This window comes from Schistocerca americana, chromosome 2, assembly GCF_021461395.2.
Source record: "Schistocerca americana isolate TAMUIC-IGC-003095 chromosome 2, iqSchAmer2.1, whole genome shotgun sequence".
In the NCBI taxonomy this organism is placed as follows: domain Eukaryota; kingdom Metazoa; phylum Arthropoda; class Insecta; order Orthoptera; family Acrididae; genus Schistocerca; species Schistocerca americana.
This window is the reverse complement of record NC_060120.1, coordinates 235,307,872-235,321,632: the sequence shown is the minus strand read 5'-3', so window position 1 is coordinate 235,321,632 and position 13,761 is coordinate 235,307,872. Positions and strand designations below refer to the sequence as shown.

General features: G+C 42.9%; 1 protein-coding gene across 1 annotated transcript in view; it reads left to right on the top strand.

The window, feature by feature from the left end:
* LOC124595301 overlaps positions 1-13,083 on the top strand; it is a 149,555-nt gene extending 136,472 nt beyond the window's left edge. Inside the window, exons 4-5 of the mRNA XM_047133988.1 lie at positions 5,525-5,904; positions 9,988-13,083. Of these exons, the coding sequence (XP_046989944.1) occupies positions 5,525-5,904; positions 9,988-10,165 (558 nt within the window). The 3' untranslated portion in view covers positions 10,166-13,083. The remainder of the gene's footprint in view (positions 1-5,524; positions 5,905-9,987) is intronic.
* The last annotated feature ends 678 nt before the right edge of the window (positions 13,084-13,761 follow it).

Here is a 13,761-nt window from a genome sequence, read left to right as displayed (position 1 = left end):
ATACTAGTAGCTTTTTCTTGGTCAGGAATGCCCCTTTTACCAATGCTAGTCTGCTTTTGATGTCCTCCTTGCTCTGTCATTGATTAGTTTGCTGCACATCTAGGAGAATTCCGTAACTTCATCTACTTCGTGACCAGCAATCCTGATGTTAGGTTTCTCACAGATTTCATTTCCGCTGTTTCTCGTTACTTTCTTCTTTCTTCGATTTACTCTCAATCTGTATTCTGTACTCATTAGACTGTTCATTCCATTCAGCAGATCGTGTAATCCTTCTTCACTTTCACTGAGGATAGCAATGTCGTCATCGAACCGTATCATTGACATCCCTTCAGCTTGAATTTTAATTCCACTCTTGATCCTTTCTTTTGTTTCCATCAGTGTTTCTTCAATGTAGGGGTGTAAGTATACGTCCCCGTCTTGCTTCCTATTTAATCCAAGCACTTCATTCATAGTTCATAGTCTTCCACTCTTATTACTACCTCTTGGCTCTTGTACATGTTGTGTATTACCCCTCTCTCCCTATAGCTTGCCTCTGTTTTCCTTAGATTTTCTAACATCTTGCACAATTTTACATTGTCGAACGCTTTTTCTAGGTTGAGGAATCCTATGAACGTGTCTTGATTGTTCTTTAGTCTTGCTTCCATTATCAACCGCAGCGTCAGAATTGCCTCTCCAGCGCCTTCGCCTTTCCTAAAACCAAACTGATCATCATCTAATACATCCTCAATTTACTTTTCCATTCTTCTGTATATTGTACTTGTCAGCAACTCGAGTGGATGAGCTGTTAGCTTGTTGTCCGATAATTCTCGCATTTGTCGGCTCTAGAAGTCTTCGGAGTCGTGTGGATGATATTTTTCGGGAAATCAGATGGTATATCGCCACGTTCATACGTTCTACACACGTGAAAAATCGTTTTGTTCCCACTTCTCCCAATGGTTTTAGAAATTCTAATGGAATGTTATCCATCCCTTCTATCTTATTTGATCTTAAGCCCTCCAAAGCTCTCTTAACTTCTGATTCTAATACTGGATCCCCTATCTGTTGTAAATCTACTCCTGTCTCATCTTCTATTACATCAGACAAATCTTCCCCCTCATAGTTTTTCCACCTATCCGCTCCATCCTCTGCCTTTAACAGCAGGATTCCCATTGCACTATTAATGTTACCACCCTTGCTTTTAATTTCGCCGAAGGTTGTTTTGACTTTTCTATATGCTGAGTCAGTCCTTCCGACAATCATTTCTTTTTCGATTTCTTCATATTTTTCATGCAGCCATTTCGTCTTAGCTTCCCTGCACTCCTATTTATTTCATTCCTCCGCACCTTGAATTTCTGAACTCCTAACGTTTTTGTACTTCCTGCTCTCATCGATCAACTGAAGTATTTCTTCTGTTACCCATAGTTAATTCGCTGTTACCCTCTTTGTACTCTTCCTTTTGCCACTTCTGTGACTGTTCTATTTAGACATGCCCACTTCTCTTCAATTGTACCTTGTACTGAGCTACTCCTCATTGCAGTATCTATAGCCTCAGAGAACTTCAAGCGTATCTCGTCATTCTTTATTATTTCCGTATCCCTCTTCTTTGCGTGTTGATTCTTCCTGACTGATCTCTTAAACTTCAGCCTACTCTTTATCACTACTGCATTTTAGTCTGATTCCGTGTTTGCTCGTAGGTTCGCCTTATAATCCAGCGTCTGATTTCCAAATCCCTGTCTGACTGTGATGTAATATAACTGAAATCTTCCAGTATCTCCGGTATCTTCTCAAAGTATACCTGCTCTTGTGATTCTTCAACAGAGCATTCGCTATTACTGGCTGAAATTGATTACAGAACTCAGTCTTTCTCGTCTCCCATTCCCAGTACAAAGCCCAAATTCTCCCGTACCCCTTTCTTCTATTCCTTCCCCTACAACTGTATTCCATTCCCCATGACTATTATATTTTCATCTCCCTTTACGTGTTGAATTACCCGTTCAATATCGTCATATACTTTCTCTGTATCTTCATCCCCAGCTTGCGACGTCGGAATCTATACCTGAACTATTGTTGTCGGTGTTGGTTTACTGTCTACTCTGATAAGAACAACCCTATCACTGTAATGTTCATATTTTAATACACCTTCCTATTCGTACCAAACCCCACTCCGGTTATACCATTTTCTGCTGCTGTTGATGTTACCCTATACTCATACGACCAGAAATGTTCAAATGTGTGTGAAATCTTATGGGACTTAACTGCTAAGGTCATCAGTCCCTAAGCTTACATACTACTTAACCTAAATTATCCTAAGGACAAATACACACACCCATGCCTGAGGGAGGACTCGAACCTCCGCCGGGACAAGCCGCACAGTCCATGACTGCAGCACCTGAGACCGCTCGGCTAATCCCGCGCGGCCATCTGACCAGAAATCCTTTCCAAGAGCTCCTCCACCTGTGCTATTCGATGCGGTCGCGCGTTTTCATCCATAAAAATGAATTCACGCCGGTTGCTCCTCTGAAGACGCACATCGGAAAGGTGTACAGTGTAACGATAACGTTCCTGATGAGTGAACAGTGTTCAGAGAGTTGGAGGCCAGTACGCCCATCCAACATTTCGACTGTCCATATGACAACACCAGGACCGCCAGAACGATCATTTTCGACAATGCTAGACGCAACCGTATATGGTGAGAGAAGGGAACACATGATATACCAAGAACATTGTGAAACATGTCCGTTTTGGTGGTCCAGGTGTTACAGTGCGAGGAGAGATAATGTCGTATGGACGTACTGAGATCCAAATATTTGAAAATGGGCCACTCACCAGTCAACGTTGTTCTGAAACTATACTCCTTCTCCATGTGCCTTCGGCCCTGACATAAGTTTTATGGATGACAGTGTGGAACCGCATCGAAGAGAGCAGGTGGAACGAGATGATATTCGGCGAATGGACTGGTCTGCTCGTTTCCTCGATTTAAATCTCATAAATGATGTGTGGGATGCGTTGGAGAGACGTACTGCAGTACATCCACATGCACCAGCGACCATCCAGCAAGTGTCAATCGCGCTGATGGAACAATAGAACGCCTTACCACAAGAACACCTTACCAACCTTGTGTCTACCTTGTATGGTGATTACATATCCTATTAACAAACAAGTCCCACCTTTTACAATGTCCAGGGGACCATCATGAATTGCGGTGACTTCAGTTAAATTTTATCTTTGAAGAAAATTGTCACTTCTGTTAGTCTCATTGCGTAGTTCGTTTAGTTACCTTTTGTACTGCACTGTAGCAGTTGTATCTATGTATGGTCGGATCTGCATAGAGCTTTAGCTACTTGGTAGTGACACTTCAAGCGATAGCTATTTTCGGCCTTAAATTTTGCACATCAGTGTACTTACGGCAACAATGTGTGACTAAATTCACACATTAAATTGCCACACTTTTTCAGCGCAGTGATACTTCGCGAATAACAGCAGTGAAATTTTAATCTGTATGGCAACGGTATCATTAGCTTCTGTATAAATGGTTTAACACTGGTGCTGTGCAAGCGGGTACTGAAAACTACTAATAAAAGTATATCGAAGAACAAACGTAGAACAACACATCAAGGTTAGTAATGTACTCTGCTAGTGAGGCAATCATTTTCAGATGACTAATATCACTGATAATAGACAGTAGCGGGACGGATGGAGCGACGGAAATGAATTTTTCGCTGCACCCCCTCCCCCCGCACCCTCTTCGCATCGCCCCGTGCAGGCATTGTGCTGAGCTTGTAAACCTCCTCTAACATGTTTAGTTTATTAATTTTGCGGCTGTAGTATTGCAGCTGTACAGAGAGAACAAGCTTCATTATTAAACAAACCTGAACATGATGTAGCTTAATATGAACGTGTGTTTTCCACTTTGCAAATGTTGAAGTTCTTCAATTAGAAAATGAAAAATTTCACCTTGAAATAATAACAGTACGATCAATATTACTGCGTTTTATTCTCCTTTTGGCAGGTGACACATTCCCTGACAATCCCTAGGCTCATTATCTCTGGTGGTAACAGTCAGTTTCATTTCACATTCGTGCTAAGGTAAACCATTGCTGAATTCAGTTTCCACATTAATTTAACAGGTCATCACTATCCAAGGAAGCCGTTTCGTATTTTTGCAAATATCAGTGCGCTCCGTCAATGAAAGTTACTGCGATGCTGTTTCTTCCACAAATTTCATAAATAATTCCATGCATGAAATCATAAATCATCGTTCTGCATCACAGTGTGGTTTTCAGTTAAAGTTCCGAGAGTGTGAGCTCCTGTAAGAGTCACTACTTACAGTATATAGTGCCATATCTTGCAAACAGACCGTTAAGGTCAAATTAGAGAGATATGAGTCCACACGGAAGCTTACTAGCAGTCGTTCTTCCAGCGAACCATTCGCAACTGGAACAGGAAAGGTGGAGGTGTCATTGGTATACAAATTAACCTCAGCCACGCACTGCAATGTGGATTGCGGAGTATAGATATAGATGTAGATGTACTGCTTAGCAGCTGCCCATCATAGACACTGATTCCACAATCTCATGTGTCAACCAACACACACACAGAATCGCCTTTCCACCTCTCCTCCCCCTCATGCAGAATTACACACAAAATTCTATCTGGAAGAATGGACAATCTTGTGCCAGAAATGAATTAAAATAGTGCCATTTGTTATTCCGATCAAGGTTTGGTCGCCCAGTGCACGCCAGAACTGGAAATCTCCCTCCAAAAGATTCCCAATTTCGGATTTCCTCTACCCCACTCCCAGGCAGTTGGGATATTTGGCTGAAAGTAACGAAGGTCTCCAACAACCCAGACTGCTCTCGTGAGTTTGGAATGAAAAGCTTACAGCACACGAGTTTGGAATGAAAAGCTTGCAGCACACATACATACATACAAACTCACAAGTCACACACACATACATACAAGAACAGACATGACACATATATATACTTGCTTGCATACATATACATTCATAAAAATTTTTAATTTAAGAACCGAAATAGTTCCCATACCCCCCTCACACCCTCGTTCTGACAAAGGCTGTCAGGGGGTTTCACTTGGTAATGAGCTGAATGCCAGACCCGATAATCTCCACATACATTGGGAAATTGAGATATCCTCTAACTCATTGTCAACTAACGTGGTATTTGGCTGAAAATCGGCTGGATCTCGGCCCACTCTCTTTGGAGTACAGAATGACGAGTGAACAACAGAAATTATCATATGTCAACCTACAGCACAATTTTTATTTCAGCTGGGCACCAGTATCTTGCATTATGAGAAATCACTGCAAGTTAATTGGATATCATGGTGGTGGTAAGTTCCTATGAAACCAGACTGCTGAGGTCATCAGCCCAAAGGTTTACCCACTACTTAACCTAACTTACGCTAAGGACAACACACGCACACATCCACTTGGCTACCCCCCCCCCCCCCCCCCCTCGAAGAATATCATGAATCCTGTGGTACGTGACAAGCCTGGTGAAGCCAGCTGTTGTGAATGTTGCAGTTCTTCAAGCTGCTGACGCTGCCGCTGCTGCTGCTTCCTCTGCTGTTGCTGCTGCCCCTGCTGCTGCTGCCGTTGCTGCCTCTGGCGCCGCTGCTGCTGCTGCCGTTGCTGCTGCCGCTGCTGCTGTTGCTGCCGGTGCCCGTGCTGACTCCCGGCACTGCGGGCGGCGCGACAACGGGTCGCCGCCGCCGCAGGAGTGCAGACGCTGACACAGCTGCTGACGTCGACGGAGGGCCGTCTGCCTCCTCTGGCGTGGTGGCGGGGCACGACCTGCTGGCGCTGACCCGGCAGGTGCTGGAGGCCGACCAGTGCCTCGAGAGGATCGCCTGCCAGCTCGCCGAGAAGCAGCGCTCCACTGTCTACAACACGTTCGTCATCTGGTGAGCCCACTTTGTATCCCACTACTACTTTCAGGCAGTGTCCAAATTCTCTTTACACAATGGTTCATACACAAAGTGCTCTGCAGCACACACAAATTTCCAGTCAGTTAGGGTCCCAATTGAAATAACAAGTTTACTGTTCATCAGCCAACCATATGAAGGTTGTGGTAGCAGACTGGCCTGTAGCGTAGCCTAATATTTACTTTCACGCCAAATTGAATCAGTCGATTTCAGATAAATGCCATATATATCACACTAACTTTAGTTGCTCCTAACTTGTTGAGCCTTCCAGAATCCGTGGGAGATATACTCCACACAAGTCATTCTTCCCCCACCCCCACCCCTTCTCCACCCCACCCACCCCCAAACGTCTTCTACATGGAGCTAACTGACATTTCAGGATGCTGCCTTAACACTTGCTACAACGGACTTGAAAAACATCTACCTGCTTGACAAAACATGAGTAGATATCAACAGTTCTAAAAATTACAACGAAATGAATACCCCTAGCTGCAAACAGACGTTGATACACGTCAACGGGGACAGTTGAAAATGCGTGCCAGAGATAAGTCCCTGCAGTCGCACTATCCTCTGTGCCCTCGGTGGGTCAGAAGCATCACTGCCACCGTAGCTCACGGTGTTCAGTCAGAGGGCTGCTCACCCTCTGTAATAAAAAAAGAAATGGGTAAAGGAATCAACGATCAACTTGAACGGATGTCTTGCGACGTCCACCCAGACCAAACGCAAAGAACAATCCCGAACAAAATGCAAAAAAAGAAAAAACGAAGGATAGAGCATCTGCCATGTAAGCAGGAGATCCCAGGTCCAAGTCCCGGTAGAGGCACACATTTTCAACTGTCCCCGTTGACGTATATCAACGCCTGTATGCAGCTAGGGGTATTCATTTCATTGTAATTTCATTCTAACGAGCTGCATGGTCACCGATGGTATCTATTCTTTTGGACATGTGCGAAAGAACAGATACCATCTTCATATATAAGTATAGTTCTAAAAATGTTCGTTGTTATTTTTCAGATCCATGTTGAATGTGTGCGAAATACATTCTGATAATTTAAATTCTGTAATACACCATTGAACAATATACACTCTAAGACAAGAAAAAGAAAAAGCAACGATGCACCATGAAGAAATTGTCTGAATGGGGTAGAAATCAGTAGAGGCGATGTACATGTGCAGAAAAATAAATGACTACAATTTCAGAGCAACTGAATGATTTATTCACCAGAATGAGGTTCAAAAATTGAGCGAGTCAGTAATCACTGGTCCACCTCCGGCCCTTATGGAACCGAGCGAGGTGGCGCAGTGGTTAGCACACTGGACTCGCATTCGGGAGGACGACGGTTCAATCCCGTCTCCGGCCATCCTGATTTAGGTTTTCCGTGATTTCCCTAAATCGTTTCAGGCAAATGCCGAGATGGTTCCTTTGAAAGGGCACGGCCGATTTCCTTCCCAATCCTTCCCTAACCCAAGCTTGCGCTCCGTCTCTAATGACCTCGATGTCGACGGGACGTTAAACACTAACCACCACCACCACCACCAGCGCCCTTATGGAAGCAGTTATTCGGCTTGGGATTGATTGATAAAGTTGTTGGATGTCCTGAGGAATATCGTGACAAATAACGCCCTACTGGCGCGACAGCTCGTCAAAATCCCGAGCTGGTTGGAGGGCCCTGCCCATAATGCTCCAACCTGTCTCTATTGGGCAGAGATCTGGCGACCTTGCTGGCTAAGCTTTAGATTAGACAAGCTGTAGAAAAGAAATAATTGTGTGACACTAATGGCCAGAAGGCCCCATCCGGGGAAGTCCACCTGCTGGGTGCAAGTCTTATTTTCAGATGGCGCCACATTGGGTGATTCGCTCGCCGGTGATGATGAAATGATGATGAGGACAACACAACACTAAAGTCCACTAGCAGAGCAAATCTCCAACCCGGCTGGGAATCGAACCACTTAGCTAAGCAAGCAGACACAGGCAGTAGAAACTTTCGCTGCATGTGGGCGAGCTCATCTTGGTGAAATTTAAGCACAGGATGGCTTGTCACGAAGGAAAACAAAACGGGGCATAAAAAATCGGCGAAACCGCTGTTCTGTAATGGTGTTGCAAATGGCACCCTATCATCATGGATTTAGGGCCATATGACGGGCGTCAGTCAGATCGGTACTAGAGATGGGCAAACTCGTTCATCCTTGAGAACTAGTTCACTTGTGATCGCTCTTTTCTGGGAACCGTTCATTTTTACTCATTCACCGTTAATTTGTGCTTGGTATACGGTTCTTAAAAAAAAACTGAAGATTAGTAGCATAGGTGACTGAAGATGGAAGGCGCCAAGAGGGGCACTTGCCTCCGCCCTTGAGTACAGAGTTTTTATTCATAACAGAACTCTCACACACTTGTAATTTTGGTGATTCTGCAAAACCTCTCGTTTAGCCAACTAGAGCGTTATGCGGCTGATCGCAGTGAAATAATATAAGGTGGCGCACGAAAAACCGGCCCCGAGTACAGACTGCTCGCCAATCACGCAGGATTTGTTGACCGCTAAGAGCAGAATAGATAAACATGTAATAATTAGGCAGTGAAGAAATAACAAATAAGCTAATGCAAACAACAACTTCGAAACAATAGAGGACGATTGCCAGGCGAAAATGAGGAGTCCAGTACTTGGGACCGATTTTTCGTGCGCCGCCATGTACCACTGAAATAATATTGTAGAAGTTATCATATTCTCTTTACAAAATGTGACACCAGACACTCGATTATGGAACGAGGACTTCATTCGGTTGTAAGTCGGTCTGCCTTCCATAACAATGAACATGCTCTTTAACCTTGGATCTCAAAAAGACGGGAAATGGCCACTCGTATGTGCCGTGCCGACTTCCTTTGCATATGTAACAACAACAAAATCTTGCCTTTTTACGAGTATTTCTTCTGCTGTTTATCGAAATAGTGAAGTAAGCTGATATGCCGTTTTGTTACCTGAAAAGATGTACTACATACCACGCAATTTTATGTAATATACGTAATTATAAAATACATTTTAATTATTGGTCATGGATGCTGAATAGAATACGAAAAGAACCACAAGTTCAGACTTCAAAAAAGGTTTGAAACAGATCTAGAATGGGCGTGTGCAGCGTACGAAACGAACGGCTCTATACTGAACTATGAGCAGTCGGCATTGGACCTGCGACGAGTGGCCACGCGAACGACGACTCCGACCGACAGAGGCGGTGACAGATGGGAACGGGGCTAAGACTGGAACGAGACCGGCCGCTGCGGGAACGAGATCTACCGTTTCCCGTTCCCGGGAACTATAAGTAGAAAGCCGCGACCGAAGTGAACTATAAAAGACCGTTCCTTAGAATTCGTTCATCAGTCGTTTCGTTCATCTTGATGAAATGTTCCTTTGGGCCCATTACTTCGCGAACGACCCATCTCTAGTTGGTACCCCTCCGCTGTCTGCGGCGTCTCCAGACACGTCTTTACTGATCATCATGTCTAAGTTCGAACTGGGACTCATCGCTGCCCCTTTGTTTGTCATCTGCAGCACCCTCACAGCACAGCAGTTGTCAACAATATTCTGAACACCCATTTTGTTCCCCTTAACAGCAAACCATCCTGAGCTTATATTGCAGCAAGATAATGTCTGGTCACATACAGCGAGAGTTTCCACTGCTTATCTTTGTGCCTGTCAAACCCTACCTTGGCCAGTAAAGTCGCTACATCTCTCTCTAATTGAGAACAATTGGAGTATTGTGGGTAGGACCTTCACCATCTCGTCGGGATTTTGACAATCTAACGCCCCAATTGGACAGAATTTAGCACGGTATCTCTCGGGAAGACATCCAACAACTCTATAATGCGAAGCCAAATAACTGCTTGCATAACCGCCAGAGGTGGACTGATGCATTATTGACTCGTTCAATCTCATTTGGATAAATCCTTCGTGGTGCGTCTGTTTTTGTCTTAGATTTTATTTTATCTTTTATGACCGAGCCTCTAACTACCGAGACACAGTTGATTTCACTGGCTGAAGAATTGACTTTGTGACAACTTGTGTGCAGGGTGCTGGAGAAGATCCACCTAAGGGTGGCGCCAGAGCGCGTTCGCCCTCGACTGTCCTCGTATCTGGAGGCATACCGACAGGGGGCAGGAGCAGAAGGGAAGTGCCGCAGCCACTACACCTGCGAAAGGGCCAAGCTGGGGCTCTACAGGGGCAGCCTACTGGGACAACTGCTCTGAACTGAGCCGGCCTACCATCGGATGGGGCAGCAGACAAGGCCGCATCCTTTGCCGGCACCTTCTGGCTGCTGACCAACAGCTGGGCTCCTTCAGCAGAGGCAGTGGTAGTTATAGACTGCACACTCTCTGCGACAAACCCCGTAGACTCTACAAGAACCACACCGCATTGTCAATACTATCATGTATGTCCATTATTTTGCACTTCTGTGTGTCATGACTTTTTATGCCTGTACAATACTATATGAAGTGTGGCAGAGGCCTCATTAAACTACACACACTCAGCATCTTCTCGTTCCATTTACAAATTCAGCTTCTGAAGAATGAGCACAAATACTCAGTGTTAAAGGAGGAAACAGCATATCATGATATGTTTTTAAGGTTTACAGCCAATTTTAAAATAAAATTGACATTATATTTGGACATTCAAACTGCCCATCATCATAAGGTACTTAGCTGAATCCCTGAAATGCCAGAGCTGTCATCTCTATAGAGGCCACAGAACCCTCACAGCCACATGCACCTACAGTCATCAGCATTTCCCTTTGGAGAGTGCACATGCAGTACTGCTAGTGGTGAATGTTGAGAGAGCAATATATTGCTACAAGACAATTGCTACTAAATCTGCTGCCAACTGCATCACATGCATGGTGAGGCAATATGTTAAACGATGTTCCACATCTTGCTTAAAGACAACCAATTGTCTCAGTTAATTCCTATCGCTTCCCTTAGAGCATTGTCCAACACTGAGACACGCTATCAACTATCTGTTGACACACCTACCTCATCCAGTAGCTCTTAGTTAAACTGCTAGGCTGTAGCAGATTTTTCCAGTAGTTGAAGTCTCATATAATGAAAGTTAAATTTGAGTACACACAGATAGCTGCTGGTGTGTCTCAGCATTAGGACAGTGTCCTTAGGGTGGAAATTAGATAAGATACTCTCATTAATTGAGACAATCAGAGTTCTTTAATCAAGGCATGGAATTAGTTTTACCATGCATCACTTCACAACGCTTCTGATGCAGTCAGCAGCACAATTTGCTGCAACTGTCTTGATTGTGATATATCACATCTCCCAGTGCCAATAGTGGCACTGTATATGCACCCTGCTAAGGGACAGCACCAACAGCTTCTGGCACATGCACTGTGGCATTTCTGTAACCTATAAATAGGTCTATATTATAGGAATAGCATCTAGAGCATTTTGGCAGTTCAGCTTCACAGCTAAAGGTGGTGTCCAATTTGGAATGCCAAAATGCCTTGCGTATTTGAGTTTAGGATCATGCTGGAGACCCAACAATCATATCATGAATTAACACTCTGGAAAATCCTGCACAATCACAGTCAACAGCATACATTAAACGTGGACCATTCTGAAGGGAATAAAATCATAGAAACATACACTCATTTCTTGAATGTTAAAATTTGTTTGTCCACCTTACACTGTTAGCTAGAATAAGTTAAACTTTAACTTCAGTATTCATTTTGCATTAGTAGGCAGTTTTGGTCCATAGCCACCTGAAAATTCTATTCTCCAGGCACCGGGAGATATTCCACGTCTTTTTCTGAGCAATTACGAGTCCACATTATTCAAAATTTCTGTGATAGATGTGTGAATTGAACAGAGTTGTGACTATAAATGCTGCCCATCTTTATGTATATAATATTGTGAAAAGTAAAGTCGCAACTCAGCATCTCCGCTGTATGGTGAGTAGCAACTTTCCTTTTCATAACATTACTTTCCATCCTGGCTTTTCCATTGTCTGATTTCTTTATGTATATTCATGTAGTATCATACAAGCTGGAGTAGATTTCCACAATTCACCATAAATGGATATGAGCATCACACTTCTGTGTATCTCAGCTTGTGTACAATGTTAAAGTAATTATCTGAAAATGATCACATAGGTTACAGAACTTAAGAGGAACATAGTGTGAAAATCTCACTAGACAAGAATTTTCTGCATGTAATCTATCAAGCTGATGATCATACCATACATTTTAGCATAAAAATTATTTCATCTTCACTGTGGAAAATATTTTCCTGTCTCTTCTTGAGGGCTAAAAAGCCTAAATTCATTTCTATATGCTAAGGATGGTCAGTGGAAGCCATGGATGAAAGGTCTTATATTACTGTACTCATGTAAGTCTGAGTACATGTTTCTAGCTCATTAGTTGTAATTTATTTGAAACTGTGGAAGATTCACACTATGCAGCAACAAATTTACAAACATAAATTTCATTGCCAGTCCGTGTCAGGTTCATCAATAAACAATTCCTTTCATTTTACTCATCAGCTTTCGAGCACATAGCTACTAACAATATCTGGTGAAAATTCACATCCATGAGTGGCTAACATGCTGACCATTTGATCTGATAAGAGCTACCTCATTATACCTAGTGTAATTCAAACTAGCTGAATGACAACTAGATCATAAAATTTTAAGAGCTATGTAATTACAGCAATGTGAACTGTAACTTCTTAAGTAATAAATCCAGATCACAGAGAATGCATAGCAACCTCTTCAAATAACTGATTGTGTTTAAGACTATGAGAAATGATTCACTCCAAAAATTTCCAGGTTTAATTCAAATGTCAAAGGAATATTTGTGAGCAGTTTCACTGAAGCTCACAAATGCTCATCTATTTCGTGAATGATGGTGTGTGATTTTGACATAAAATTGTGAATGATGTAATCTAAACAAAATTTGGATTTGCAACTCTGACAACATTAGCATCAATAACTATGTACTGTTGCACCCATACTTCTCTGGAAATGTTTCAGTTCAAGTTACAATATGACTGTCATATGTGTACTACTTTGCATCTACATTATTATGTCAGATGTATCCCTGATACCAAATATTTATTTATTTATTTATTTACACTAATTATTTATTTATTGACTAACTAATTTATTGTAGCTGTTTGTTTGCTTTGTCTAAATAAAGAAGAGATGAAAATGATAGACAACGTATTCTTTTCTTTTACCTCTATTCTCTTATTTCTCATCTGCAAGAAAATCAATCATTAACTGAAAGCTGACCATATTGCTACAATGTTTTCCTAATTCCAGTCCCATCCTGGGTAGGTAGCTGCCCTGTGTATCTTGGCACTTTCTACAGACATGAAATATTGCCACACATAAAAGTCACAGCCCATACCAGAAATATAATTGGGAATAAGTAAGGATCATGCTCAACCCCAGATTCATGAAGCACAAACCTAAAATTCAACCACACTGATCTGTAATGCAATTTCAAAACATATCATATGACAAAAATTCTGCATTTCCATTCATGCACCATGTATTGTTATGCATATGAAGGCAAGCTAATGGGCCACCTGGAATTTGTACAAGGAGAGGTGAATTTTCTTGTGAGGCTGAGCACTAGGAGACAAGCCCAGGGCTGCCAAAGTGCCGTGGCCGGGCAGATTGCTTCGACTGCAAAGGCGTCAGCAAAGAGTTAGATGTGGGCAAATCCCAGAATGGAGAATTTGGAGAGTGGTTGTGCTCTTAGAAGAAGAGATGATGTTCCAGCAGAGCATCAGACAAGCTGAAAGATGGCCTCAGCAAATCTGAATACATCTGCAAT